At 38.7% G+C, this 27,598-nt stretch overlaps 1 protein-coding gene across 2 annotated transcripts in view; it reads left to right on the top strand.

Annotated features, from left to right (window-relative positions):
• Nucleotides 1–27,598, top strand: part of ssbp4 (single stranded DNA binding protein 4) — a 134,012-nt gene that overhangs the window by 79,686 nt on the left and 26,728 nt on the right. For both annotated transcript variants that reach the window (XM_038279047.1, XM_038279046.1), the window contains exon 5: nt 22,488–22,577. In XM_038279047.1, coding sequence (XP_038134975.1) covers nt 22,488–22,577 — 90 coding nt within the window. The remainder of the gene's footprint in view (nt 1–22,487; nt 22,578–27,598) is intronic.

Here is a 27,598-nt window from a genome sequence, read left to right on the forward strand (position 1 = left end):
TTTGGTACGCCAGTCTTTTAGAACCCAATACAGCATAAGGCTGGGCAATATAACCTCAAATTCAATAACGATATATATCGATCGATAGACGTGTGGCGCAATAGAAAAAAAGAGGGTCGATAAAAGTTCGATAAAAAAGAAACGCAGTTTTCCTTCCTTCTCATTGTAGCCTAGCATGTAGGTTTATTCTAGTCACTACTTCCTCCCAACCAATCACAATCGCGGACCCAGGCACGCCGTCACAAAGCGCCGCCCTCTCAAACCACAACACAGAGCACATGAAGATGTCGCAGCAAGGAGAGGCGGAGGAAATTGTTTCAAAGAAGGGTTTTTGTAGTTCGGCAGTCTGGCAGTATTTCGGTCATGGCAAGTCGGACCAAAAACAAACCACAGTCATCTGGAAAATGTGTAGGGAACCAGTGAAAACCAAGTCTGATAACACAACCAAATTTATTTATTTTTTTATCATCTCAGCCGCTCACACCCGCAGTAGTACGAGCTGTGTATGCCCCGGCGCGGCTCTCCTCCAAGGAATCTTCGGGAATTTCGGGAAAATATATATATTTTCAGTTCTGGGCAGTTTCCCACGTAGTTCTAACAATTGAGATAAAAATGCTGAGGGGCCAGCAACTTCAAAGTTATAACGCATGTTAAAGCAGGAAACGGGGGCGGCGGCGGCGGTGGGGGGCATTTATTTATTTGTTATATTTATTTTGGTCACTTTTCTGGTCACTTTAGTTTATTCTTTGTCAGTATTTAATAACATAACTCAGGTCTCTTAAGTTATTTTTCTTTAAAACAATTCTGTTATGGTTAAAAAAGTTGGTTAAATAAAGATTTAATTCGAAGTCTGTGTTTGTATTTTTTATTAAAATTAAATCATTTAGCAATATTATAAAAAGTCCAGGCAGAGCTGCACATAAAATATGGTTTCAAATCTTTTCAATAATTATCGATATTGATCAACATGCATTTTTTTTATCTATAAGCTTTTTTTCTATATCGCCCAGCCCTACCTCAAATCAATTTCAAGATACATTTGGCTGTTTTAGCACAATAAATCCTCCAGCTCCTCTATCAGAAATAAAGGCATGTGCAGGAAATACAGCTGATGTATATATAATTGACTTATTGAATAAATCACATAACATAAAACATTCAATTAAATATAAAAGTCTTGTTGATTCAAGTTAAAACATTCAACAATGTCTCATTGAACAGGAGAAAAATGTTACGTCTTTTGCAAATGATTTATGCAAAGGTAATGGAGCCACATCTTTGTACTCAACAGTGCGGCTGTACTGCAGGTGGTGGAGGTTGAATGTGTTACTTTAGGTAGTCCCGACAATTTTCAGACAAACTTTGCATTTCATGTTCTTTTGCTCAACATGGTGAATTTTCTGCCACCAAAATAAGTGTGCAGCGAGAAAAATGTGCATTGTTTAAACTCACACACCCTGACTCAAAACTGGTCTGCCGCGTGCTCAATTCTGACAACGCGTTCTCGACTTCTTCTCTGCGCGCTCAGCTTCATCTCTGCTCTCGCTCGGCTCCACATGATTAACTAATGTAATTGGTTCACAGCTGTGTTAGATGCTTCTTCACTGGACTCATCCGCCATTCTATTTATTGACGCGTCCGACTGGATCGGTGGAGTCACGTGATTAGACGCACGCTGCCGTGTCTTAAAGGGTAAGGAAATACCAGCCACCAACGCACACAAGCAAAACTGAAAAATTACGTTTATTTCTTTTACCAACATGGGAAAATTGTCGCCGGCTATCGTATGAATGACAGCAACAGTATTCAGTTTATCGCCCAGGCCTACTACAGAATCATTACACAAACTGGCATTGTGCTAAAAAGACAAAGAAACTATCTGGTGATTACCACCTGCTTGATCAGCTCTGCCAGTGACTGAATGGTAGGATCGACATAAAGCTTTTTAATGGAACTTGTTGTTGGCCATGTATCCATAATGAGATTTTTAAATATCTCAAACAAGGAAATTATTTCTGTTATTTTATGTATCTATAATTTAAATGGAATTGTAAGATATCATATACACCTGGTGCTCCTGCTGGCCAACTATGTATGATAGTGATTAAGCAGCTGTTGAGACTCCATGACTTCTTCCAAAGAGTTTATGTCTGCTTTTAAATGCCTAGTGTAACAACAGAAAATGAAGGTGTAAATATATTTAAGCATTCCCCATCTGATAGAACCCGAGCTTATCCTGATCTAGAATTAACTCTTCAATGACCCCTGCAGCAGGTAGAGGTTTGCTTCACAGTCCTGTTGCTTTTGACCTCTCAGGTTGCTTTCCACTGTTAATAAGTTTAAACTATTTTACAATCCAAATTCGCCCCTTGGAGCTTCTCAGTCTCTGTTGTGAACAATTTACCTTTAGACCCTGAGCTTAATTGTAGAAAAAAAAGAAGAAGAAAAAAACTCCCATTAATGGACAGAAATGGAACAACATGGAAATGAACTGCTGCTTGACTGGTGGGTGGAGGCATACAACTGTGAGGCGGTAATTTGAGTTTACAGTATGAAGCGTCTACTTCTCACCATTGATTGGAGGACACACAACATCCTCTAATGTTTTTCCTTCTCGCCTGAATGATTTGTTACTTAAAACGCTGGATTTATTGAATCCAGGGTTTGCATTACTGTACCTGCAGAATGGCTGTGAAAGGCACTGCACCAAATTTATGTGAAGCCTGGCAACCTGCCAGCTTGGGAGACAGCAAATGAAAAGTGTGTGTGTTTTCTTTTCTCTGTGTGTGTGTTTGTGTGTAGCAGAGGGACAGGAGGATGTTTGTATGTGCGTGTATCCATATCTGCAGCGCCGTGTGGAGTGGGTCTTCCTGCTGTTCTGTGATCACTGGCATATTTAGACTAATCATGGAAGAAGGGAAAGCGTATGTTTCCATGAATGTGATCTTGGGTGCTCTACGCTCATGTGTTTTTGTCTGCGTTTGTGTATTTGTGATCGTGTTACTACGACTCACACAGGCTGCGGGTCCTTTTGGGGAGCGGGGCATAAATGTCTCAGGCCGGGCTTGCATATGTGTCGGTGTAAGGATTTTAAGCACACACACACAAACATGCTGGGAGAGGGAGAGCGAGGTGTGCTCAGGAGGAGGAGAAAGGAGGTTGTTTCTAAATGAGACCCTGTGGTTGATTCTGGGTGATGGAGCTGAGGCTCAGATGGAAATGGGGTGATTGGAATGTGTGTTTCACTGCGCTGCTCTGGTCGGTGTGGTGGAGACTGGAGGTGAGGGGTATAGAGGAAAACTTGGGTGGGTGGGGGAACAGGACTGAATCCATAAGCATGCTTCACGTCAGTCAAGTCTGCAAGAACACATGCACCATCTTCCTCCTTATTGTAATCTTTACATTTTCTTTCCCTGTTTCTCAGCCCTTCCTGTTTATTTTCTCTGTTTCCCTCCCCCTTGTTTCTCTCCTCTCACTTGCTGTCTCCTTCAGCCTTTATCTCCATGCTCTACTCCCTCCCTCCCTCTCTGTGCATGCCACTGCTGGCTGAGTCTATGCTGGGGATATTTCTGTCAGTCCCTGTTTATTTATTGATGGCAATGCTGGTGAGAGCGCGCCTCCCCACATGCAAGCTTCTGTCTAGAGAAAAGCGAGGTCTTCTCCGGAAATCTTTACCTACTCTTCTGTGACTCCTGCAGAGTCAATATTTGACAACCTGTGTCCTAACGACGCCTGCTAAAACCGACCCCTGTTAAGGGTTCGCTCTTTGACCTCTCCGGGGGTCTCTGGCTTTTGTCATGAGGGGGAGATGAAAGGATGGTGCCATTGCTATGGAAGTTTAAATCATCCTTGAAAGTGCTCTTCTCCAACACTGCTGTCTCCGGCAAGGAGCCATTACTGCCTATAAGCCCCACAGCCGTTCTCCAGCGTACTTCTGGGGGAGCAAGAATGCAAATGGAGAACATTAATGTCAAATGTCATTTTATGTCAGAGCCCACTGAACTCTGGGAGTGTGTCAGCTGGTGGTCCAGAGGTCAGCACAGAAACCATTTATTTCCTGCCGTGTCTCCCAGGAACATACAGAGCGAGGAGAGTGTGAAAGTGGGATGACTGGGAAAGGGGAGTGTTTAATGTTGCAGAGTTTCCCTGTTGTGAAAGACTGACCTTCTGTCAACTGAGCTGTTTAAACTACATTCAGTGTGTAAAGTAAGAGGAATATGAAGTGTTGGGTATTTGTGCATTTTTCTACAAGGTGAAGTTCAGGGTTTAACATTCATTTAATCCCTTAGTAACAAATATGTTTTATGTTATTTTTGATAAAACTTTTTCAAAGATTAGCCTGTTTAAAAAAAATAAAACTTTTGCATTATAACCTGCTGTATGAAGTAAATATTCAGCTAAAAAAAAAATAAGCAATAGTGCACATGCTTAAATACAAAACAAGATGGACATACATTTTCCAATTAAATATTTAAAAATCAAAACTTCAAATATAAATTATAATTTAAAAAAGGAGAAACCAATCATCAATTAAAGTCAATATAAGCTCTTTCTTGAAAATTTGAAGTGTTTAGATTAGATTAGATTCAACTTTATTGTCACTACACAGGTACAGGTACAAGGCAACGAAATGCAGTTTAGGTCTAACCAGAAATGCAATAGCAGCAAGTGCTGGATAAATAATGGTTCCATAAATATAGGACATGGGCTTCTACTGAATGAGTATAGAGATGAATACCATTATAAATAATGTATATAATATATAGATCACTAGTGTTATGAACTAAATTTACAGCTGGATTTGAAAATTTGAAGTATTTGTATTATGTGTTGGGAGGAGTTTTATAAAACACAAGATGGACATCTAGTTTAAACGGCTGCCTTATTGGGTACTCTAAGGTATTTTCCCAAAGGGATGAGGTTGTTTTATAGCAACCAAAACAGAAAACGTGAGGACCAATAACTCCTGGAAAAAAACAAAAATTGACACTGAACTGCACAGTACCACCAGAGAGTATTCATATCTCTTCAGTTTGTAAGCATTTTGTCACCCGACAGGCTTAAGCTGATATAGGTTTGTGTAAAAAAAAAAAAGAAAAAAAAAAAAAAAAAAAAAAGGCCATACTTAAAAGGTTACATGAATTTTTTATTTTTTTTCTTCAGAAATGTTGTATAAATTCATAAAAAATGTAAGCTGGAGGCCCATTCTTTGATTGATTGCCTTTATTGATCTCACAGTGGAGAAATTTACTTGTTAGATATATATAATATTCAAACAGAAGAAGAATAAAGCGCCAAAGGAAGAAAAGGTGCATGGGGGTATATACAGTATATACAAATACTGTTTCATTTTTGTTTTGCTTTGTTTTTGTTTTTTAGCAGGATTATTATACAGAGTTATTGCACGGGGTATTTACATGGGTATTTGTATGGATGGGTATTTATATATATTTAATTATTGCACTGGTTATAGAATATAAAGAAACAGGTTATTGCATAGGGTATTAAATGGTAATTGCACATTATACATTGCACAAGTTATTGCTGATGTAGTGTCACATTATAGAGTCTGGTTGCAGCAGGGACAAATGACCTTCTTGGATACCAATGGCAGCTCATCAGGGGGAGCTTTCCAGGTAATGGTCACAGCTCAGCATCAGGCATAACAAGAATACCTGTAAAAATTAGTAAAAGGGTAAAAATCGCTGTTTTTTCAATGTGGATCCTCTCAATCTCAGCCAGGTTGTGTGGACATTATCAGCTAATAGATGTTTTAGGTGTATCCGGCGATGTTCAATTGGATTTTGTCTGGGTTACTTACGAAAATGTCGAGGCTAGTTGTGAAGCTGCTCTGTTGAAAGAGGAATTTTTAAGAATCCTCTTGAGCAGATTCCTTTGAAGAACGCTTCTTTATTTGGCAGCTCTCATTTCACCCTTTACTACAAACTTATTTTCCAGTTCCTTTCATAGAAAACCTGTTCCCAAGGCATGATGCTTGCAGCACCACGCTCCACATTATGGCTGTTATTAGCCAGGTTGTCAGGAGTGCTTGTGTGCTTGTGCACTATTTTGTTTTCACAATGTCTAATGTCTGTCTTCTTGTCAGAACATTTCTAATGTGTGTTTCCGTTAAATCAAGCAAACCACATCCGGTTACCCAACCAACAAGGTCAAAGATTTGATGTTTGTTAGCAATGGCTACCCTTCTGTTGGTTTAGAAGAGAACATTGGAGCTAGTACATGTCACCATTAAGTCTTTGGTCACTTTTTACGAGGCCACTCTTTCCTAATTACTTTATTTTCTTAGGGAGCAAGATATGGGTAGGTCATAAAGGTTCCAAACTCCTAAAACCTCCTGATAATGAAGATAACTGTTGGTTACAATTAAAATAGGTAACAATAAACTAACGTACTGTAAATGAAAGTTTGCTCTTTATATTGGGTATTTTTTTAAGGTTGTTCTTAAGGTAGTAGCTGGATGATAGACTTTATTTAGTTTTCCTGTGTGATCCCATATTTGCATCTAGGTTTTTTACTCACTCAATGATCTTCAGCCCGATTTAGTCTAGCTAAAATGTCATATCTAATCTTGCATTTCTTAAAGCAAAATACAACCACTTTTTTTATTAACAAGGACGAAATTCTGAGCCATTTCATCACAAATAGGTTTAACACATTGTGAAGATGACTACAGTTGTAAGTTTATCAGCATAAATATTGTAAAACATAATGTTGTACTTCCTTATCTGAGCCATTGGGACCAGATGTTAAATAAAAGCCTCCTGAGAATTCATCCTTGAGATACCCCACATGAGAATATGTAATGCTTTGACTTAAATTGATTCAATAAATGTCGCTTAGCAAGTTGCATCTCTGCCACTTGATTTTTCAAGCTATTAACAATTAATTTCCTTCATACTTATGGCTAAATATATGACCACTCCTCTTGTTTCCTGTCTCTAACTTACATCGAATGCATTGTTCAGAAGTCTGAGGGATAGTGTGATTAGACGTTTGGATAAAGACTGATGTTGCCTGGTTTTGTTTATCAGAATAAAACAGTTCTTACATCATAGCTTGGTTTAATGCTTTACCTTGACTTTATTGTTGTTGGGATTAATCAAAGTTGCTTATATACAGTTTTTTGAACTGCCTTTAGTAAGAATGTCTAGACTAGACTTTTAAAAGATGTTATGTTCTAATAAAGCTTCATATCAGTTTTAGGTAAATTTTCTCTTTGCCTCCTCTATCATTTACACAACCTCACTTACTTCCCTGTTATATATTTTTCATTTGACCTCTTGTTACTTTTTCTTCCTCAAGCCTTTTTTCTGCCTCCTGCCCATCTTTTTTTTCACTACCTTCTTGTATTTTAACATGCCTCTGGGTCCTCAGAGTTTCAACAAGCGCCACAGACCATCCATTGTCTTGGGAATGTGGTTTAGCTGTCTCCACTCACCTCCGCCGCCTCCTCCTGTCTGGGTTGAGACAATGTAAGGTGGTGTTCAGCCCCTGGGTCCTCAAGGCCACTAGGTTTAAATACTCTAACCTCTCTGACCTTGGGACCTGGGCCAGGACAGCTGATAGGTTTAAACTTGGCTTTGACCAAAGGCTAAAAAAGTTAGGAATGATTAATCTTTTTTTGTGTTCATCTGCTGTAAAAGTTAGCTTCCTAACTTAAAATATTCTTTTTAAAACATGCTAAGGAATGCTCAGTCTACCTGTGTGAAAGTTTCTTAAACATTATGAGATGAATGTGCACAAGGGTGAGTGAAGGCCTCATGGGAATCTCTATATTTACCAAAATATTGGAAGCCGGTTTCATCGGCTATGACTCATGAAGTGGAGGTGCTCTATAGTGGTGCCTGTGGGATACAAAATGAAAATTGGTGGCGTGCGCCTCACATGTGTGTCTCAGAAGGAATGTTGGTGTGTGTCTCACATACCCCCCCCCCCCCAAATGTCTGGCACTCCGGAGGACTGCTCCTTTGGGAATGCCGCTTCTACTTGGCCATGAACACAGACCCAGAGGCACGTATGCTTTAAAATAGGAACAGGGGGAGTGGATCAGACCGGCTGGAGATGGTTTTAAATGTCTGGTTTGTTTCTGTTGGTTGCTAAACATAATTGTGAGATGAACAGATTTAGCTTCGTAGATGAGTGTGAATTAAGGCCGAATGTCAAACGTTGCCATATAACACTAGCTGTGGGGCTCGGCTTCATCTCCCTCTTTACTCAACTCATTTTCCCTAAGACCACATTATGCAGAACATTGTATGGTAATTCCTTTAACTGTCGCCAGCTAAAGACGTCTGGCTTTGAGGTCCGTGGCGCTCCTTCAGGCATTATGAAGTGTGTACAGCCCTGCTCTACCTCTCTGTCTGCTCACTATTTTTCGTTTTCATGGTATAAAAGCGCCAGCACTTCCCACTTCTTTTCATCTGGCACCTCCTCAGCTTTGCAGGAATATACAGTTGTCTGAACACAACGCGAACAGAAGAAGTGAGCTAAGGAAAATGAAAAAAAATAATGGCAAGGAAAAAGGCGGATGTTGCTAACAAGGTTTCCAGAGTTTCTTTTCATTTTTAATAGTCCTAAAGGAGATCTGGCTGAAAAAAATAGTTATATTTTGTCAATAAATCCTGACAAAGTTTTAGTGCAATTAATTATAACAGCAGCAGCTTTGAAGCAACTAAAATGTTTAAAAATACAGATGTAATAAGCTTTATATTCAAATAAAAATGTAATCGAATTAAATATCTTCTTAATCGACACGCTTTCTAAATTACTTATGTCTTTTAATATATGTCTGTCCAGTTTAGACTTTTTTGTGTTTTTTTGTGAAATTATGTAAGAAATTGTATTTTAAAACACCAGACAGACTTAAATGAAGTATATTAGGCTGTTCCCCAAGACAATATCTGTGGCCTATAAAATACGTATCTAAATACATATTGAACCATCACCTCACTCTCAGGATAGAGTCACTGATTTTAGGTTAACTATGCAACAGTGTATGATTGATTAACCTAAAAAAAAAAAAAAACAAGCTTTCTTAAACATGTGTTGTTGAGCAATCGTGGTGCGCTTTCATAAAATCCTTACTTGTACCTGACAAACACACTGAGACTTGGTGCAACATTTAGAAAACCTAGTTGGGCTAAGAGATCATACAACATTCTATCAATAACAGAGCAGTGAAATGTATTTTTTATATATGTATTTGAAAAAAGAATAGCATTACAATGTAAGTAATCCTTATGAATTCTGCTCCCTGACCAGCAGTTCCTCCCTGTCCTGTGAAAACCAGTGGACATCACCACCCTGTCAAATGTGTTAACCCGCCCAATCCAGGAAGCACCTACCTTAACCAGCCTGTGCCTGCACTGCACTGTAAACGAACACCCATTTTCTCCGATCGTAGAAGGATTATGTGAGGCAGACCATAATGATTAATTGCTTAAAGTTTCTTTTAGACACCTTTCTGCAAGAGACAGCAACCATTGTTTTTTTTTAAGCTAACGTCTTGGATTCAAAATTCAGCGTTCTGAGACCTTCTTCAGCCTTCAGAAGCAGTGTAATATGATGAGAACATGAAATAAACTGCACCTAGACAGGGAGAGACAGTTTTGCTTTGAAGGCAAATATTTTTCTTCATGGAAAATATTTCATAAAAAATTAATACTGAATACTGCTAAAGGGAATATTTTAGATATATTTTAGATGTATTTTATCATATATATGCCTGTGGTTGATTTTGAAAAGCTAAAAAAGGATAATGTTATCCAGCAGTAAATATAATGCTCACACATCTGTAATAGTTACTATATTATAAGAAATTAATCAGAAACAAAATCTTAGAAGCCTGATCTTCAAACATTCAGAATAAGAGGCATTATATTCCATTTGTACATTTTTTGTAGTACCTGCAATAATAGCGAGTGTTGTGGGGGATCTACCAAGATTTCTCCAAAAAAAGTCCAATAGCATACTCCAAGATGCTGCACAAACGTCACTCACACCAAGATTGCTGCAGAACCAAATGCAAACCAGTCCATTAAAATGAGTGGTTGCATGTTCTACTGGCTCTGTGAGAGTGGAATGAAAAGAAAGATGAGGTCCTAAGCCATGGAATCAAAGGTAATGAGGCTAATCATTAAAAAGAATAATGATGATAATAATAAATAATATTCATAGTGCACTATTGAGCCTACCTCAAAATGCTTTGAACAACAGTATAACAAAACAAAAGACACATAATTGTGCCTGGGTATGTTTTATTAAATTGCAGGAGCACCCGTTCAGCTGTATTAATGTCAATTATTTTTTTTTTTATATTATCGTACCATCATTATTTCTGACAGTCTAAAAATTTTTACATGGACACAGAATCTCTCTCCTTCCTCTGGCCTCTACCAATGCCTCCTTTGTGGCAACCATGAACATACATATTTTTGCGTGTCAGTTTGCATCTCACTTTCAAAGGTACTAAAAAAAGACAGAAAAACAGCAGCTGGAGTTGAGTAAACTGCAGTCGAAATCATTATGGTAACTGCTATTCATGTCAGCAGCATGTTACTACACCCTGTTTTTAGACACGGTTGGTCTATAGCTTCTGTTGGTGAACAACAGAAACTGATATTTGCAGATATTTTCACAATCACTCTAAAGTTGCTACACATACTTAAAAAGAATTCTGTGGATTTGTAATATAATATTGTATATTATTTATCTTCGGTTTTTCCACTAAATGTAATGATGTCAGAGAAAACTATATTAATCAATTCAACACAGCAAATGAAAACAGAATAAAACAGAACTGAAGTGGCCTAATAAAATGAAAACTTGCTTTAACAGTACCTTTAAAGATAATACAGAACGATCAAATTAAGTCATAAGTGAAGAACGTATCTATCATTTTTTCTACTGTGCTATATTGTCCAATTTAAAATGGTTTTCTAACATTCTTGGGAGTGATTTATTTAATATTTGTCTGGTCATAGCTTCCTTATTGCTGGGGTTTCTACAAAGCGTTGGATGTGAATATACCCAAAAGGAAATAGCAGTTATTTAAACAAGGAGAATTAAGTCTTAACATAATAAATCCTTGGTACTCATGATTGAAATTTATGAATATCTGTTAGAAGATGCAAACATGAGTAAATACTTCATGATATGGAAATGTCAGTTTTGTGCAATAAACGACTGTGTGAAGTATATTTTTTATATATATAGTATATTTTAGATTGTTTCTGCTGTTTGTTTCCGAACCTTTTACTCTGGCTGCCTCAGCATCATATGTTCTTTAATATATTTCATTTTTATGTACACATGTACATTTTTGTCTTCCTTTTTTTCTTCGCTCTCCTCTTAAATACATTCTTCCAAAAGCCCAGACAGAAGCTTTGAACCTGTTGTGAGATTTCTCTGTGTAGGTGGTGGAGTTGAAAGTGTGAGTTGAGGTTTTGTGGCTGAAAACAAGGAGCATCTCGCCTGCACCTCGTTTCAGCTGCGTTTGTGGAGGCTGAGGCGTCTGAGCCTCTATTTATGACAGATTTCTCTTTATATTACGGCTGAACGTTGGTGTAAAAGGAGAGACTGATGAAAGACAGTCCTGCTGGTGGATTCTGAGTTACTGACATAAAACACCTGACTAGGCTGATGTGTTAAACTGCTGAGCATTTATGTACATCCCAGCTACAAGACAAAATGCAGCGCAGTATGCCTGACAATGAAGTACGCCTTACCTTTTAAAGTTTTCTAAGCATTTCAAAGCAGATTAAGGTGACTGTGCATACTTCAGGTTATCGCCTGTAAATTGGCCTTCCAACAGGGAACGATTGACCGCCTCAATCTGACCTGAGCAGATCATCTAGATAAACAGAACATGATGTAAACAATCATGTATCTCACATTGTTTTATTTCTCAGCACTGCGTTTTCTAATGTTCTCTAATTAGAACCATTTATAATCATGAATTAGACATGTATTGTGTGTGTGTCTGTGTCTGTGAGCGTTGTGACGCCCTGTCGTGTGGTTCCTCTGTGGTTTTCCACCCAAACACATCTGTCTAATGAAGAAGTGAAAGGCCATGAGCAGAGGGCGAATAGGGGATACATATCAGTGTCTGTGTGGATGCGTGTGTTTTGGTGTGTGTAATTAAAGAGTATTACTGGCAGGAGGGACCTTGTGTTAGAAAGGGTCACTAAGAGATCAGCAGGCCATCACCAAGCTTTGGTCATTAACCACCAACACAGCCAATAAAGACCGCTGGGTGTTTTGAGGGGTGTGTGTGTGTGCTTTACATGTATGTGTGCATGTCAGGAGGTCAGCCACTAAATTAACTTGGCATCAATTTGAGCTTTACCCATTTTGTAAAGATTTGTTCCACCGTTGTTTAATATAGTGTAGTTATGTTTGAATTAACGTGTTTTCTGTTAGTGTGGTAAACAGTAATTAAGGGCAGCATGTTTCCACAATAACACCTGGAAACATGGTGGTGGCAGCATCATGCTGTGATGTTTTTACTTTAAAATGGACAGGGAATAAGAAGCTTCAATAAATGTGAAACTGGGTTAAAGGATCACCTTTCATGAAAACTATGGATCCAGAACGAATTATGATATGTTGTGGTGCATTCTTGATCACTGCATTCTTGCAGTGATCAATTAAAGTAAAACTTTACATTAGTTAAATGTTTTCTAAGTAAGGCAAGTTTACCTGTATAGCATAATTGTAAAAAAATACAATTTGAATGGGTTTTACATGAATTAAACAATAAAATAAAGATTAAAAACATGATTAAAGTAGGTAGTAAAACAAACAAACATATAATTGCACTACAACCTTAAGCCAATAATACCTTAGTTAACAGTTTAACTTAAGCAGTCAAAGGCAGCTCTGAACAAATAGGTTTTTAATTTTGACTTAAAAGAACTCAAGCTTTTAGCACTTTAACCGTCTTCTGGAAGTTTGTTTAAGATTAATGAAACATAGGAACTAAATGCTTTTTCTCCATGTTTGGTTGTCTGAGGCAAAAAATAATGAATCATTACGGTCATGACTGAATCAACAATGATGAAAGTGTCTACAACATCAAAAATTACATTGCCAATCATCTTAATTAAGTTCATCAAGTCCACTTAAAGTCCAGACACATATCCTAACCCTAAACCCTTCAGCATTTAGATGTTTGAATCAGATAGAGTTTTATACCCCAGATACAGATATTTTGTCTCTAGTTTCTGTAAAACCTAAAAAAAAGATATTTTCGGGAACTGAACACTAAATCAGTACCACACATTTCTTTGCAAAATGGAAAAACATGCAACTGTTTTCTTCTCCTTTACAATAATGCTCTACTTCAAATTTTGAAATCACATTAAATCCTGATAAATGACATTAAAGTTTGTGTTTGCAGTTTAAAAGATGGTAAAATGTTGTTGGTTTGCATGCAGGATCATCGCTGCATCTCTTAAAATATCTGGTAAACAAGGCAGCAGTTTTATAAAGCCTGCTACTGATCCGGCATTCTGTCTGTTGACCAGAAGTTATATAGTTGTGTGATGGCTGGTTTACCTACTCAGTGTTGGTGTATTAACAACTGTGGTGTCCACATCATCTCTGCCTCAAGCCTCTCTTTGTATTGCATGACCCAAAAGTCTTGAGTCATTCTCAATTGTTTTATACTTCCCTCCTATATCTGACTTTCTTCTAATCTTTTTTATTGTTTTCTTTCTACTTTGTTTTGGTCAGCTGAATGTTTTCAGAGGATTGTTTTATTTTGTCTGTTTAAGCCATTTACCTCTGATCTTAGAGTCATAGAGGTAATAAAAAGCTTCCCGACCTAAAGGAGTGCACTAGTTTTTTTTTGTTTTTTTTGACACATAAGAGGCAATTTAGTAAAGAACAACTTCAAATTGGATCCTGAGGCACTTTGTAACTAGCTGACTACCTGTCAGAAAGACACAAATTGCTCTCATTTCTTTTGCTGAATCTGTGAAAAATACCAAAGATAACACAGTTTGACAGACATAGATTTGTATTTTGGCTTCAACAAGGGGATTCCCACAAAGGTATTAGCCGAAAATGTCCCTCCTTGCAATTTTACCTAAAAAAACAACTTAAAAATGCTTTTCTTCTGACTGACAGTGTTTTGGTTTAAATGTTGTTCAAGTTATCTCACTCAGAGTAGCCCTCTTATGTGTCTGATTTCATATCTGTGTGCATACATCTATTTAGACGGATGCCATCTGCACATAGTTATCAGTTTTCTTTCTCTTCAGGAGCTTCACAGGTTGATTGGTTAGCCTTAGAGGTAACAGTGGGAGTCAATGTGGGAGCTCTGGGGCGGTGCGTTGCCAGCCACGGCACCTTCCCTCCGGGCTTCCACCTCAGAATGCTGCTCTGGTAGCTGGGAGGCACCTCCTGGGTGTTGGGAGGAGATGCTACAGAAACAGTGGAGGTCTGAGGAACAGGGAGATGTTTATATGTGTGTGTTTGTTTGTGTGTTCTGTTGGGAGGTGGGTCCCAAGCAGATTTGTTTACTGGTAATTAATTCACCTGATTGACATAACAGCTGCCAGAGCTATGGGAAGGCAAGAGCATATGTGCAGATTTGCTTGCCTGTGGTATATGCGGCGTGCATGCTCAGCCAGCGCGTGTGTGAATATTTTTCTGCAGCTTTGTGTGTGCAGGAGACAGAAAGGAGCTCCTGACGTTTCCATGTCATAGCATCAGGAGCGGGGTTCCCGGCAGAACGGCCCAGCAGCTCTCTGTCTTCCATCGATTAGGCCCGTCTGTCAGCTGGCAGCCCTGCTTACACACTCCTGCCTTTTTGCTAATCTTTATAGAGTTGACTTCACTGACAGACTTATTGGAGCACTTGAAGCTGAGGAAAGTGGAAGAGAAGGAGAGCTTTGACAGAGCGACAAATGAGGGAACTAAGAGAAGAGTTTGACAGCGGTGACATTAAGGAGCAGCTTGAAGACTAACTCCTGGTTCAGCTTACAGAAAACACTGCAAAGTAGCATTCTTTCTGCAGGCCAAAGTGTGCATTGTAGGGCTGAAACATTTAATTGGACTAATCGTGATTAATCAATTATTGAAATAATCATCAAATAATTTAGTAATTGATTAATCGTTTACTGGAGTATACAGTACATGATTAATTTACTGTATTTACTGTAAAAGCAAACATGCTTTTAGGTGACAGAGCAACAAACTTAGAGCAGCAATTATACCAAAATTGTAAAAGAAATATATACAAATTTTGCATTTAAGATGAAAAAACTATTTTTAGACTGTCAATATGCTCTATTCAAAGCTCATCAAGTGGAACATTTTTTGTTTCAGCTGGTTTCATCTTGTTAAAAAAAAGTCTTCTTTAAGGAAGCTTAGGCTATCCGATTATGAATCGATCAATTGAAAAAATAAACAACAGATTAATCGATTTGCAAAATAATCTTTAGTTGCAGCCCTAGTGCACTGGATAAACATATTAACCAAACATTAACAACAAGACAAGAAGCAAGAAACCTGTGCTTTAGCATTTACATATCATAGAAAAATTATTCATACTATTTTTATTTATTTTTTTGCAATTGAAAACCTAAAATAAGTGTTGTGCATATATATATTTAAACCCATATGTTCATATATTTATTTTCTAATTTTTATAATATACAAAACTTTTAGCTTTTTTACTTGTAAAAACAACTATCAGCATTTTTCCCTCCACTCTGTATCACATAAAATCTGAATGACACACATGAAATTGTGCTTAAAATGTGTGAATGTTTCTGTAAGGTGCCATGTTTCATTATTTCATTGTATTTCGTTGTTGTTTCTTTAAATCTTTCACTCATTAAGTACATTAGCATACATTAGCAATTTGTGAAATTTTACCCTTGTCAGCAGGTTGGTGGGGGGGGGGGGGGGGGGGGGGGGGGGGGGGGGGGTTGTGAACATGCTTCTATGTTTTTGTCATCAGGATTAGGGTAATCCTTCTCAAGTTGAAAGAAACACAGATATATACACATATTCACAACCCCAGCAGGTTCATATCAGTGTTGTTGTGGCTAGTAGGTAGCTGCGTGTTGGCCTGCTTGTCTGGAGCCAGATAACAGCAGATCCATTACCCCCTGGAAGCTGAGGTCTGATCACCACGCAGATAGAGCCGCTCACTCACAGCCTGTGTGCTGCAGCCAGCCTCCTGCATGGAGCGTAAGAGGATCACAACCAGGGGCCAGAGAAAAGCAGAACCCACTTCTGTATGAGTCAATTATAAAGTGAAAATGCAACAATGGGGGGGAAAGTAAGTAAAGGGAAACTAACGTATTTTAAACTTGGTTAATTGTGTCTTTAAGAACGGTTTCAATTTGATAAACTACATAATTCCTTTGAGTTATTAATTTCAAATGACTATAGTCTCACTGTAAGGAAATATGTATTTAATGCTTTAACATAAAATGATGTAACATGATGCAATTGCTAAAACATTGGGGTATGGGTTTAAGACTATTTATCACAGAAGATTCTATATTTTTTTGCCCTGTATAGATGGACAATGGCAGAGCTCCAAGTAGAAATTACCTGGTTAATTAGTTGGGCTGCAGTCAGGTGCTTGACACATGGCACTCAAAGCTTGGCAGCTCTAGTTTTATAACAATGTTAGGTAAATAAGAGGGATTGGTGTTACTCAATTAGCTTCAACACAATGAACAGCAGTGTTGTTCACAACTGTTATAATTTCAAAACAGCCAAAATGGGCCTTTTTGTAAATGATAACTCAACACAATAGGCGTGTTTGGTGAAGAAGAGGTGTCTATTCAGTGGGGGAACTCGTGCTTTCTTTGGGATGTTGTTAAAAAGACTTGAACGAAGGAACAGCACAGTGGAAAATGTTTTTCCGAAACTTCCATACTCTAAAAATAAGTAGATTAGATGCATTTAGCACGGGGCACTACAGTCACAGCTCTTGATGCCCCCAGTAGCAGCAGGAGGAGTGCAGGGCAATTACTTGGTCAAGAATGTTTTCCCACTACCCTGTGTTCAGTCTCCATGGTAACCAAGTGCTATAGTGGCTGAGGAGTTTGCGATTCTCTTCACTACCTACATTGTCATTCATCCCCAAATCACTACATCTCACATTTGTCCTGCCCTTCTGTGTAACCGATTAAAGTATCTGAGCTTGTGGCAGAAACACAGCTGTACGTGCTTACAGGTGTGCTGGCTATGGATATTTACAGCTGTTAATAATGCATCACACCTTCAAGCCATGCTCCGCTAATCGGTTGCTGCCCAGCCTCTGTCTCAGTAGCTTTTCCTAAGTCGGCTCAATCAGAAGGCTGCCTCCTCAGCAGTGAGGTATGCAACTAGTTTACCATTTCAAGCTTTTTTTTTTGTCTTCCACACATCATTGAAGGGTATGCTTAAGTTCCTCTAAAAAAAAAACTATATATTTGCCAAAAAATACATTTAAACAACAGATGTGTACAATAGGAGTTCTTTGTTATTCTACTTTTTCTTTATTGAATACGAGTTTAAACTAGGGGTGAAACAATAATGGATTATTTCAATACTCATCAACTAATTTAGTAATCAATTAATCGTTAACTGGAGCATAGAGACTCTAAAACATGCCTTCAGCTGACAGGGCAACCCACTCAGAGCAGTAATTATATGAAAACTAAACTAAATATAACTAAAATATATCAATATTTGCATTTAAGATAAAAAAAAAACTTAATTTTTTTCAATATGTTGTATCCAGAACTCCTCCAGGAAAAAAAGTTTTAGGTTCACCTGGTTTAAATCTCTAAAGAAAATCTTCCTGAGAAACCTATCGCCAAAATAATCAACAGATTAATCGATAAGCAAATTAATTGGAAGTTGCAATCCTAATTGGTGTGAGGAGAGGAATGCAATTATTGAAATTAAGTCGCATTAAATGACTGTAATCATTACCATATCTTAGCCTGACAACCTGCCCATTGGTTTCCATTGATAATGTTTATCTCTAAATAATTCATGCTGTACATTACGTCACAGTTATTATATTACCCTGGCAGTTAAATCAGAGTGCTGATTTAACCTTTACTCCAAAGTATATTTTAAGTTTATATGGAAGTTAGGATCTGACAACGTACGTCTGTAATGTGTTGGTATCTATGTGTATCGTGGTTCTGATGATTAACAGGGGTTGTTCTACTGGAAACCTTCTTCATCAGACTCTAGTGGTTAAATGTCTCCTCTCATGAGGTTTTCTAGAAAATGCATACAAATATTACATAAGTTACTTCTTGCTACAGCATGGATTTATAAATAGGCTTTAAATAGATGCTGCTATGGGTGTTTATTCCCCACAGATGTCTAGAGAATGAAGCTTTAAGAGTTCATTGTGAAAGACTGGTTGGTTTTAAATGGTGACCAAGAAGAAGGGCGGGTTAGAAAAATGAAAAATCGTCTTTAAGATCAGAACGTGAAAATCATGTCTCGTTAGGCGGCCATGAATGTTAGCAGACATGTTGGTGGAGATAGTGGTGTGTGTGAGGAGGTAAGGCTGGGCAGGTATTGTGTGTGATGGTTTGTTTGTGTGCAGCCAGAGAAAAAGAGGGAGATAGCTGTGGCAAACAGGGCAGCTATCAAAAGCCACAGGCTGCTTTAAACTCACTGTCTTCTCAGCTTCTTTCTTCTTCTTCTCTCATATTTCTCTATCTCTCTCTCTCCCTCCATCCCTCCCTCTCTTGCTGCTCCCTGGCCATGCTGATGATTGACGGCCTGAGGGTTTTAATGGGCACTGGAGAGCAGGAGCTGAGGTCGGGGTTGTCATGGCAACTAGGAGAAGGGGCCTTTTGCTGCTGCTTCACCTGCAAACTGTCGAGCAACGCACACATACCCACATGCTGGCCACACATACCTCTGTGCCAGCACCACCTCTTCCATTCACTCTTCCTCCTCTCCCTGAGATCTCTCTTTCTTTCCTCGTTTTCACCTAATCCTCCTTTTCTTTGTCTTTTTTCTTTGTTACTGCTAATGTTCTCTGAAGCAGCAGAGCTGGTTAACTGTGTGTATATTCTGTGTGTGTGTGTGTTTGCACTAATATCCAGAATTTAGTTAGCTGTTTTTTTTAACCTAATACAGTATGTTAAGGGAGGGGGAATTCTTTACTGTCTATTCTTAACTTATTGATCCCCAGTTTTTTGGGACAAAACTGTGAAACTATAGACTTTGAGTAAAGAAATAAAGTCGAGTTGGTTTTGTGTGAAATGTGCAATCCTCCATCAGTATGCCACCTGATCTGCTTATAGCACTGCATTGCTGTATCCCTATCTAAGGTTTATATATGGGTTACACATAGGTTGGAAATAGGTTTAAATGGGATTAAGTTGGAATATTGCAAGTTTTAGATAGTGGTTTTAAATCTTACCTATATGGATCTTATGTTGGAAAACTCTGAGTATAAGAGGGACACAGTTTTCCAAAATACTATTTAAGAGTATTCTAAGCACTACATGAAGTTCCCAGCCTGTTGTACTGATCTGGTTTGCATTTAGTTAACCTATAGGGGTCCAGTTCAAAAGGTCTACTGTGAGCCAACAGTTATGTAGTATGCATCCAGCTTGAACAAAATCCATATGAGGCCCATACACACACTAATTGTAGTGTTTTAAATTGAAATACACTTGCACTTAACCTATCCTAAGGCATACCTAATCTAACTTATATAGCTGCTAGACATCAGTTATCTCTGACTTCATTTTGTGATCACACTCAATGTCAAAATGGCCTTTACTTTCAAACTATATCTGCTATATAAGCTGCAACAGACTTCTGTCAACAGCTGTTAGCACGAAGTGACGCTTTTCCACTTCTGTCCCACCAACCTGTGGTGACTGTGGAATATGACAATGTGGTTTTACAGTAACTTTTACTGTGGCAAGGCTTTAAAAGAGATATCATCAAAGAAATAAATATTTCCTTGCTGCAGAATAAATTCAGAAAAAATTGGAATAGTTATATATAGTAGTTGTATTTTGTATGTGTTAATCATTTGATGTTTGTTACTTTAACATTGGTTTTCAGGAATGCTACTGTAATTGTTATAGTCCAGGTGTTCTTGGTGATGTTGAATGACAGTGACCAAATAAAAGAATAATTCTACTATAGATATATGTAATAGAATTACTGTATGCCATGCCAGTTTGTGTATAGCTCACTAGCTCTGGTGAAGCGTATGGCAACACATTTTGAAAATGATTAAACTATGGAGACAGATATAAAAAGCAAAAAAATACTGATAAAAGGAGAATGGAGAATTAGAGGAAAAAGAGGAAAAATTACTTAATTTTAGTAAGTGAGCAAATGAACATTTAGAACTTTTAATAGACTCATCTTAGAAAAGAAACCACCAGTTTAACCAGCTATGGTCAGAGCTTGCTGTGCTCCCATGTAAACCAGTTCAGTTAAAACTCTATTTCAGATCCTGGGTATAATGAACTAAAGGATCAATATCATTATAATTTTCAGTCTTCTCAAATGATGAAAAATCCCCCCAAAAATTGCAACTTCTAATATGAGATCACCAGCCTTTCATGATTTTCATTTCAATTCAGTCTATTTGAATAGCGCCAATTCAAAACACATGTCCTCTCACGGCACTTTACAGAGATTTCTAAATCTTTTGAAAAAGCAGAGGTTTCCTGTTCCTCTTCACTTTTTACTCTAGTAGGTACTCTTGACCTCTACCTCTTCATGTTTCTCCACCGTTGAGCTCTGAAGGAGTTGATGGAGTTATCATCATGACCTGAGAGTGATACAGCGCTGTCTTTGTTAGACTATTGAACACTTTGAAACCTTATGTCACCTTTCCAAAGAAATTTCAGATATTTCATTTTTATTATATTCTCTTTTTATCATTCTTGTCAGCTTTTTTTAATACTTTTATTTTCATACTCACTTCTAACATGCTGTCAGAGTCCCACAGAATCACACCGGCCTCACCAGGGTTATTTGTGTCTGGACTCATGGCCCCTGGGCCATCTTAGTTAGAGCCTGTGTGGTGCCAGTCAGCCAGGACATGCTGGGATTGTTTTCAGTCAAAGTGAGTGGAGATCCCATTGTGTTGAAACAAGCCGATTACAGATGAAACTGGACAGTTGACATAGTTACGGAAATGAATCATGAGAAAAAGTTTCTTGTGTTAAAGGTTATTTTTAGGCAACTGAACCTCTGTGGTCAGTGGTAGAAACAGACTCTGGCTGACAGACTTGTTTTATAGCCATCCATGTTTTTGTCAGAAATGTAAAGTGTGTATTGAAAGTCATATAGAAAAGAACCTAACATAATAATAATTTAACTTTATTGATCTCACATTGGAGAAATTTATCTCTGCATTTAACCCATACCCTTGTTGAACAGTGGGCTGCCATTGTGTGGCGCCCGGGGAGCAGTGCTTGGTCAAGGGTCTTGCTCAGCGACCCAGAGTGCAGACTGTGGGGATTGAACCGGGTGCTTGCAACCTTCTCAGAGCACAAGCACACTGCTCTAACCACTAGGCCATCACTCCGCAAGTCAGCCATAAGCTCTCTGGTTAATCGTTTGCTCCTCTGACCCAGATGAAGGCTGAATGTCAAGCTGTGACAGGACTGAACACCAAAGGTCAATATTTCCTGTCTTTAAAGGACATCAGGGCCAGTGTTACGCCTTTCTTCTGGTCTGTGCTGAAAGTCATTATAAGTAAAAAAAAAAAAGAAAAGAAGTGCTTCGTCGTGACATTTGACTATAATTGATACTCGTTACAAACTTTCATGGTAAGATAGCTTAAGCTCAGTCGGACTGAGAGAATATACGTTATCAAGGCTTTGCCCTGATTCTTGCTTGGATTTAGGACTGGACTGCTAGTGAGGTTTTCTTACTCACTAGTTTGCTTTGATTCAAACCAGTTAACTGTAGCTCTGGTTGTATGCTTTGGGCTAGTGTAGGAAGGTGAACCTCTGCCTCAGTTTTAAGTCTTTTGTAGACCTTAATGGATGAATTGGTTTTCTTCTTGTCAATCTTTCATTTAATGCATGTTTGGATGTGCATTACTTTTGGATCTTTACAGCTCCTCCAGAGTTACCATGGCCCACTTTTCAATTTCTCTCATTTAGGTTCTTCTTGTGCAGTGTGGTTTAGTGTGGTGGATGGGTTTGCTATATTTTAAATTGTGCCATACTCTATTTTTAGATAGATTGGCAAGCAATTTGTTTTCTTTTGGCCTTCTTGATCTTTTAGAATACCAACCAACTATTTCAGATCACTTGTATTTGCATCTTTGTAGCTGCCTTGACTGTTTCTGAACTTGCCAATAGAGTTGGACTTTTTCTCACTTCCTTAATGATTTAGGCGATTCCAAGAATAATTTAACACCTTTGTCTTAACACTTTTTGTCGCTGTATTTAACAAGTATACTGAGAAAAAAAATGCTTTCTTTTGTGTCTTTTCAGAGTGCGGCTGCTGCTCCCAGTCCAGTGATGGGCAACATGCCACCTAATGATGGGATGCCAGGAGGACCAATGCCCCCTGGCTTCTTTCAAGTAAGAATCTCTAATAAGATTTCATCACCCTACCTGCTATCAGGGTTGCTGTTCATCTATCACACAACAGACCCTTCCCCCTCGTTCATCTTACATTAAGCCCATCCTTCTGTCTCCTCCATTTTTGGTCTCTTTTGGTCTAATCTCTGGCCAGATGTGTTCCCCACTCAGTCCTGCCTCTGTCCCTAATGTCCAAGAGATGTTGGGTTGTTAACCCCTGGTCTTCTCTGTGATCTTTACACAAATCACACAAATAATATGCTCTAATACATGCATTTTCACCATTCAGCGTCTATGTTTACATGGCTTTTTTTTATTTGAGGCAATCAAATTTTACACATACTTTCAAGTTAATTTGTGTTTTTCACTTGAAAACTTGCAAGAATGTTCATTTGAGTTAAAGTTTTAAGTACTCAAGTTTAGTGAAACTCTTTTTTTCACTTTCTTGTTAGTGTTTTATATAAGTAGAGCCACACAGACCATTCTCTGCGAAAGCCAACTAGATTTTGCTTCAGGATTTCTAACTTCAGAAACAGGAAAATGAGCAAACTTTACTCTGCCTGAAATTCAGAAAAAAAATATCTTCCATTTCCAGTATAGCTTTATGTGTTTTGAAAAAAGTAGCTAAAACAGAAACATGTGAGGTTGGATTTTTCTGATTTATTGTCTAAAATATAGTTTATTCTGTGGTTAACATTGTTGTTTAGAAGCTGATCTTCCAAATATCATACATGTTTTAACTGTTTAAGCTGTTTTAACAATGAAATGAAACTGATCATCATGCGTGGGCTTGATGACTCATTGGTAGAACAGGCTGCACATGTCTGGATGTTTTTCGTCCTTAATTTGCTGGTCCTGGGTTTGATTCTATGTCTGCATGCCATCATCTTTGATAGGCCTCTAATGCCACTGACCTGCAGGTTTTGTTTGCGTCCCTTCTTCAACACCTGAGATACCTAAACTCACCAACATGCTAAGGAGGTAATTTGGTCTTTTGTCTCAGGTGTGTTGGAGCAGGGATGCATGCAAAAGTTACAGGACAGGAACAACGGTTTCGAGGAGCAATGTCACCTACCCCTACTTTAAAGGAATTGTCCAATAAAGGCCAAAAGAAAAATCTTGAAAAAAAAAAATCAAAATATCCAGAATTTGTCACATATCACTAAATGGATGTATTTACATCTCTTTGCCTCAACATCTAAAAAAGTTTAGAGACATTTGTTAAGAGGAAACATCTTAGTAGACTGTTTAAATTTAAAATGGCAAGCACACGTTCCATTGGCAAGTTATGTAGCTAGCATGGCTGGGAGAGCTCAAAATTGCAGTCTCGCATATAATCTTAAAGATTGTAGCTCCTTATTGGTGAGATTTCATAAAAGTCTGACAACATTTGTGAATCTGAGGTGTTACATGACAGAAGAAAATCTCAAAATTATAAAACAGAAACTTGGCTTCACTCCATTCAGCCTTCCTGTTATCTTTTGAAATTTTTGCTCTCTCTCACAGTTTGAATATAACACTCTTCGACATGTTTTAAAAATAAAATCAATTTATGTGGCTTCTTACATCTCAATAACCCCATTTACACTACCCTTGAAAAACCGATCCATGCCAAGACCGGTCCGAGCTGGGATCAGTTAACCAGGCCGAGCTTGGTTCGGACGACCGTTTACACATCACGCTATCTTGATTCCTTGACTCCTTGACTGCGGTTTTACTGCCAGTATTGAAGGAGGAAATCAAGCAGTTGGTGGCGGTTATGCACCAAAAGTTGTTTGCCAACCTCCTTGATTATTATTGCTGTACTTCGGTGTTTGCAGAGGGTCAGGCATTACCGCCAACTACTGGAATGGATTGTGAATCGGGATGCGCAGCCAAACGGAGATGACACGTTCTGCTCATCCGCTCTTGTTATCAGAGAACCGAGCCAGGGAAAAACCGAGCCGAGCACACCCATGGAACTGGTCTGCAGTTATCTCGGTCCAGTTGTGTCTAGCTCGGTTCAGTTCAGTTTGCTTTCCATTTACACACGATAAGTTATCTCAGTTACTGAGCTCGGACCGGTCTCGGCACAGTTTTTTAAGGGTAGTGTAAATGGGGTACAAGCTTCCTTTGACTTCATTTTGAGACTGAGGTCTCATCCAAACTGTGGTGAGATTGGTTTACACCCACAAAGGTATTCTGCTGTTAAGCTGTCCATCCAAATGGAGCCTACGTTTTGGGAGAACGTAAACAGTCGTTTTTGAAACGTGGAAAAATCGTATAATGCCATTCACAGGTTTTAATGCAGTTTTTTTTAAACAATGACACTCAATCTACCTCAGTAACCTGAGTAGCCTCTTTACCTCTATGTTTCCGTGTTTACCTTGCAAGAACTGTCTGCGTATGCCCAATCTTTTAATGAGCTGCTTGGCTTTGATTCCCTGGCAGTGTCACAGCGCCACCAAATGTCCCAGGAATGTACTACAGCACCTTCATTGTTGTGTACACTTGTATGGATGAAACTGTTTTCTAAGCGGTTTATAAAAATATACCGTGTTTGTCTTGACATGGACTAGAACGTTTGCAGAAATCTCTGGGCTTCCCTTCTGAACACAAAATTTCAGAAGAAATTGTATTTTTTATTTTTTTATTTTAAGGTTTCTGCTTAATCTAGCTATGCATCTTCTTTCTTCAGTTACAGTGTTCCCTTGGAAGTGGATTGTTGAAACTAAGAACTGGGAGTACCATTTATGGTGCATTCACTGGTCAGACAAGGATTGTTTTTTTTGTGTGTGTTTTTTTCACCTTACCGGTCACCAACCAGGCTGCATTAAAACTTAAAACTTACTGATGCTAGTAACCAGTGGACTTCTTAGTCTTGATATTTGTTTCATTCTTTTTAAGCATTTTTGCACTTTGATGTTGCACAGATTCCCCACTACTTAGTCTTTACCAGAAGCAAAGTAATAAATGTGCCGATTTAAGAGTTCTTGTCTTTTTCTTATTTTGTAGATCTGGATTGGTAGCACATCGGGCATTGTGCAGCCCAGTGTGTGTATGTGCCTGTGGGAATGTTAATGATGTATGAGCTGTGAGCAGGCTGGGGAAAAAGCTATCTGATGGTGTTGCGTGAGTGACATTGCTTTCCATAAATAGACGCTGCGTGTATGGCAGACGGACAGACAGACGGGTAAGGGAGAGTTTGCAGATGGGTATGAAGCGAGAAGGAATGAGAGGATGAATGGAGAGATTTAGGTGCACATTCTCTTGCCTATGTTTCTCACTGCTTACCTTTGTTATCGTAATCTAAGGTAAGGAAATAGAAACTAAACTAGTTAAAATGAAATGTTGCTCAGAAACACCCATAAAGCATGGAGTATACCTGTGTCTTCAGAGGCACACTACATTTTTTCAGTTGAGCATCAGACCTTGCTCTGTGCTCTGACAGTTGTTCCCTTTGAACTAATGGCTGCGGACTAATCTGAAAGTGCTGCCTACTGAGTTTTCGGCAATACAGCCATTCATTTAAATGAAGGGGAAGCAGATTCTTCCCTCCCACATATTGTGCAGGTTTTCCTTACACTTCTATCGCTCCTCCTCAGCCACTCTGCAGACACAGCCGCTCGACTGTCGATGTAGAATTGTGAATGGATTATATGCCGTAAACTGAATTTTTCTGCTGCTTTAGTCATTTCTCAGCTGAACTCGGGGTCAGTTTTCTTCTCCCTCTCCCCCGCCTCTCTCTTTCTGCATGTCTGCCATCCTTCTCCATGACATTTTCACACTCCTTACATTCCTTCTTGTCTATATATTTTTCTCTCAGATGGCCATCAGTGATTTGTGTAAAGTCAGTGACATCTGCGGGTGCGCTGCTCACATACAGGAGGATTTGTTTGCATTCTGCAGATATTGGTTGAACTGGTGTGAAAATTAACATAGACTTAATTTCTGTTAGCAGTCTTGATCCTGGGGGAAAATAAGGAACACAGAAGAAGAAATAGAGTTGGTTAAAAGAAGTACTGTATGCTCAACTAAAAAACCTTGAATATTAGTTTATGGCTCATGTTGTGTGTCATATAAACATGTCCCATGTTTAACTTCACTGAATGCTGTTGATTTGACAGCCTCCATTAATTTCAATTTTCAATTCAGTTTATTTATATAGTGCCAAATTCACAACACATGTCATCTCAAGGCACTTTACAGTTCAACCAGATCATACAGTCAAATCGATACAAAGTTTTCTATCTAAGGAAAACCAGTTGATTGCATAGACTCATTGACTCAAATACAATCCCCCACACTAAGCATGCTTGTAGCAACAGTGGAGAGGAAAAACTCCCTTTTAACAGGAAGAAACCTCCAGCAGAACCAGGCTCAGTGTGAGCGGCCATCTGCCTACAGAGGTGGTTCTGATCTAAAGGCATGCAAGGCTAATAGTATGCATAAAAGAAAACATCCAAAGCAAAGCTTAACAACTCAGCTTTAAAAGACTTTCTACATCTTCATAAGTACAGAAAATATTTGCCATTTCTGGTTTGACTCTGATCCTGGTGTTTAAATGCTCCATCATCAATCCATCCATCCATCATCCATCCATTTATCCATCCATTCATCCACCCATCCATCCATCCATTCATCCAACCATCCATCCATCCACCCATCCATCCACCCATCTATCCATTCATCCACCCATCCATCCATCCACCCACCCATCCATCAATCCATTCATCCATCAATCCATCCATTTATCCACCCATCCATCCATTCATCCACCCATCCATCCATCCACCCATCCATCCATCCATCCATTCATCCATCCATCCATCCATCCATTCATCCATCCATCCACCCATCCATTCATCCATCCACCCATCTATCCATTCATCCACCCATCCATCCATCCACCCATCTATCCATTCATCCATCCATCCATCAATCCATTCATCCATCAATCCATTCATCCATCCATCCATCAATCCATCCATTCATCCACCCATCCATCCATTCATCCACCCACCCATCCATCATCCATCCAT

The sequence above is a fragment of the Cyprinodon tularosa genome, unplaced genomic scaffold (genome assembly GCF_016077235.1).
Source record: "Cyprinodon tularosa strain WSP-4 unplaced genomic scaffold, ASM1607723v1 ctg147, whole genome shotgun sequence".
Classification (NCBI taxonomy): Eukaryota; Metazoa; Chordata; class Actinopteri; order Cyprinodontiformes; family Cyprinodontidae; genus Cyprinodon; species Cyprinodon tularosa.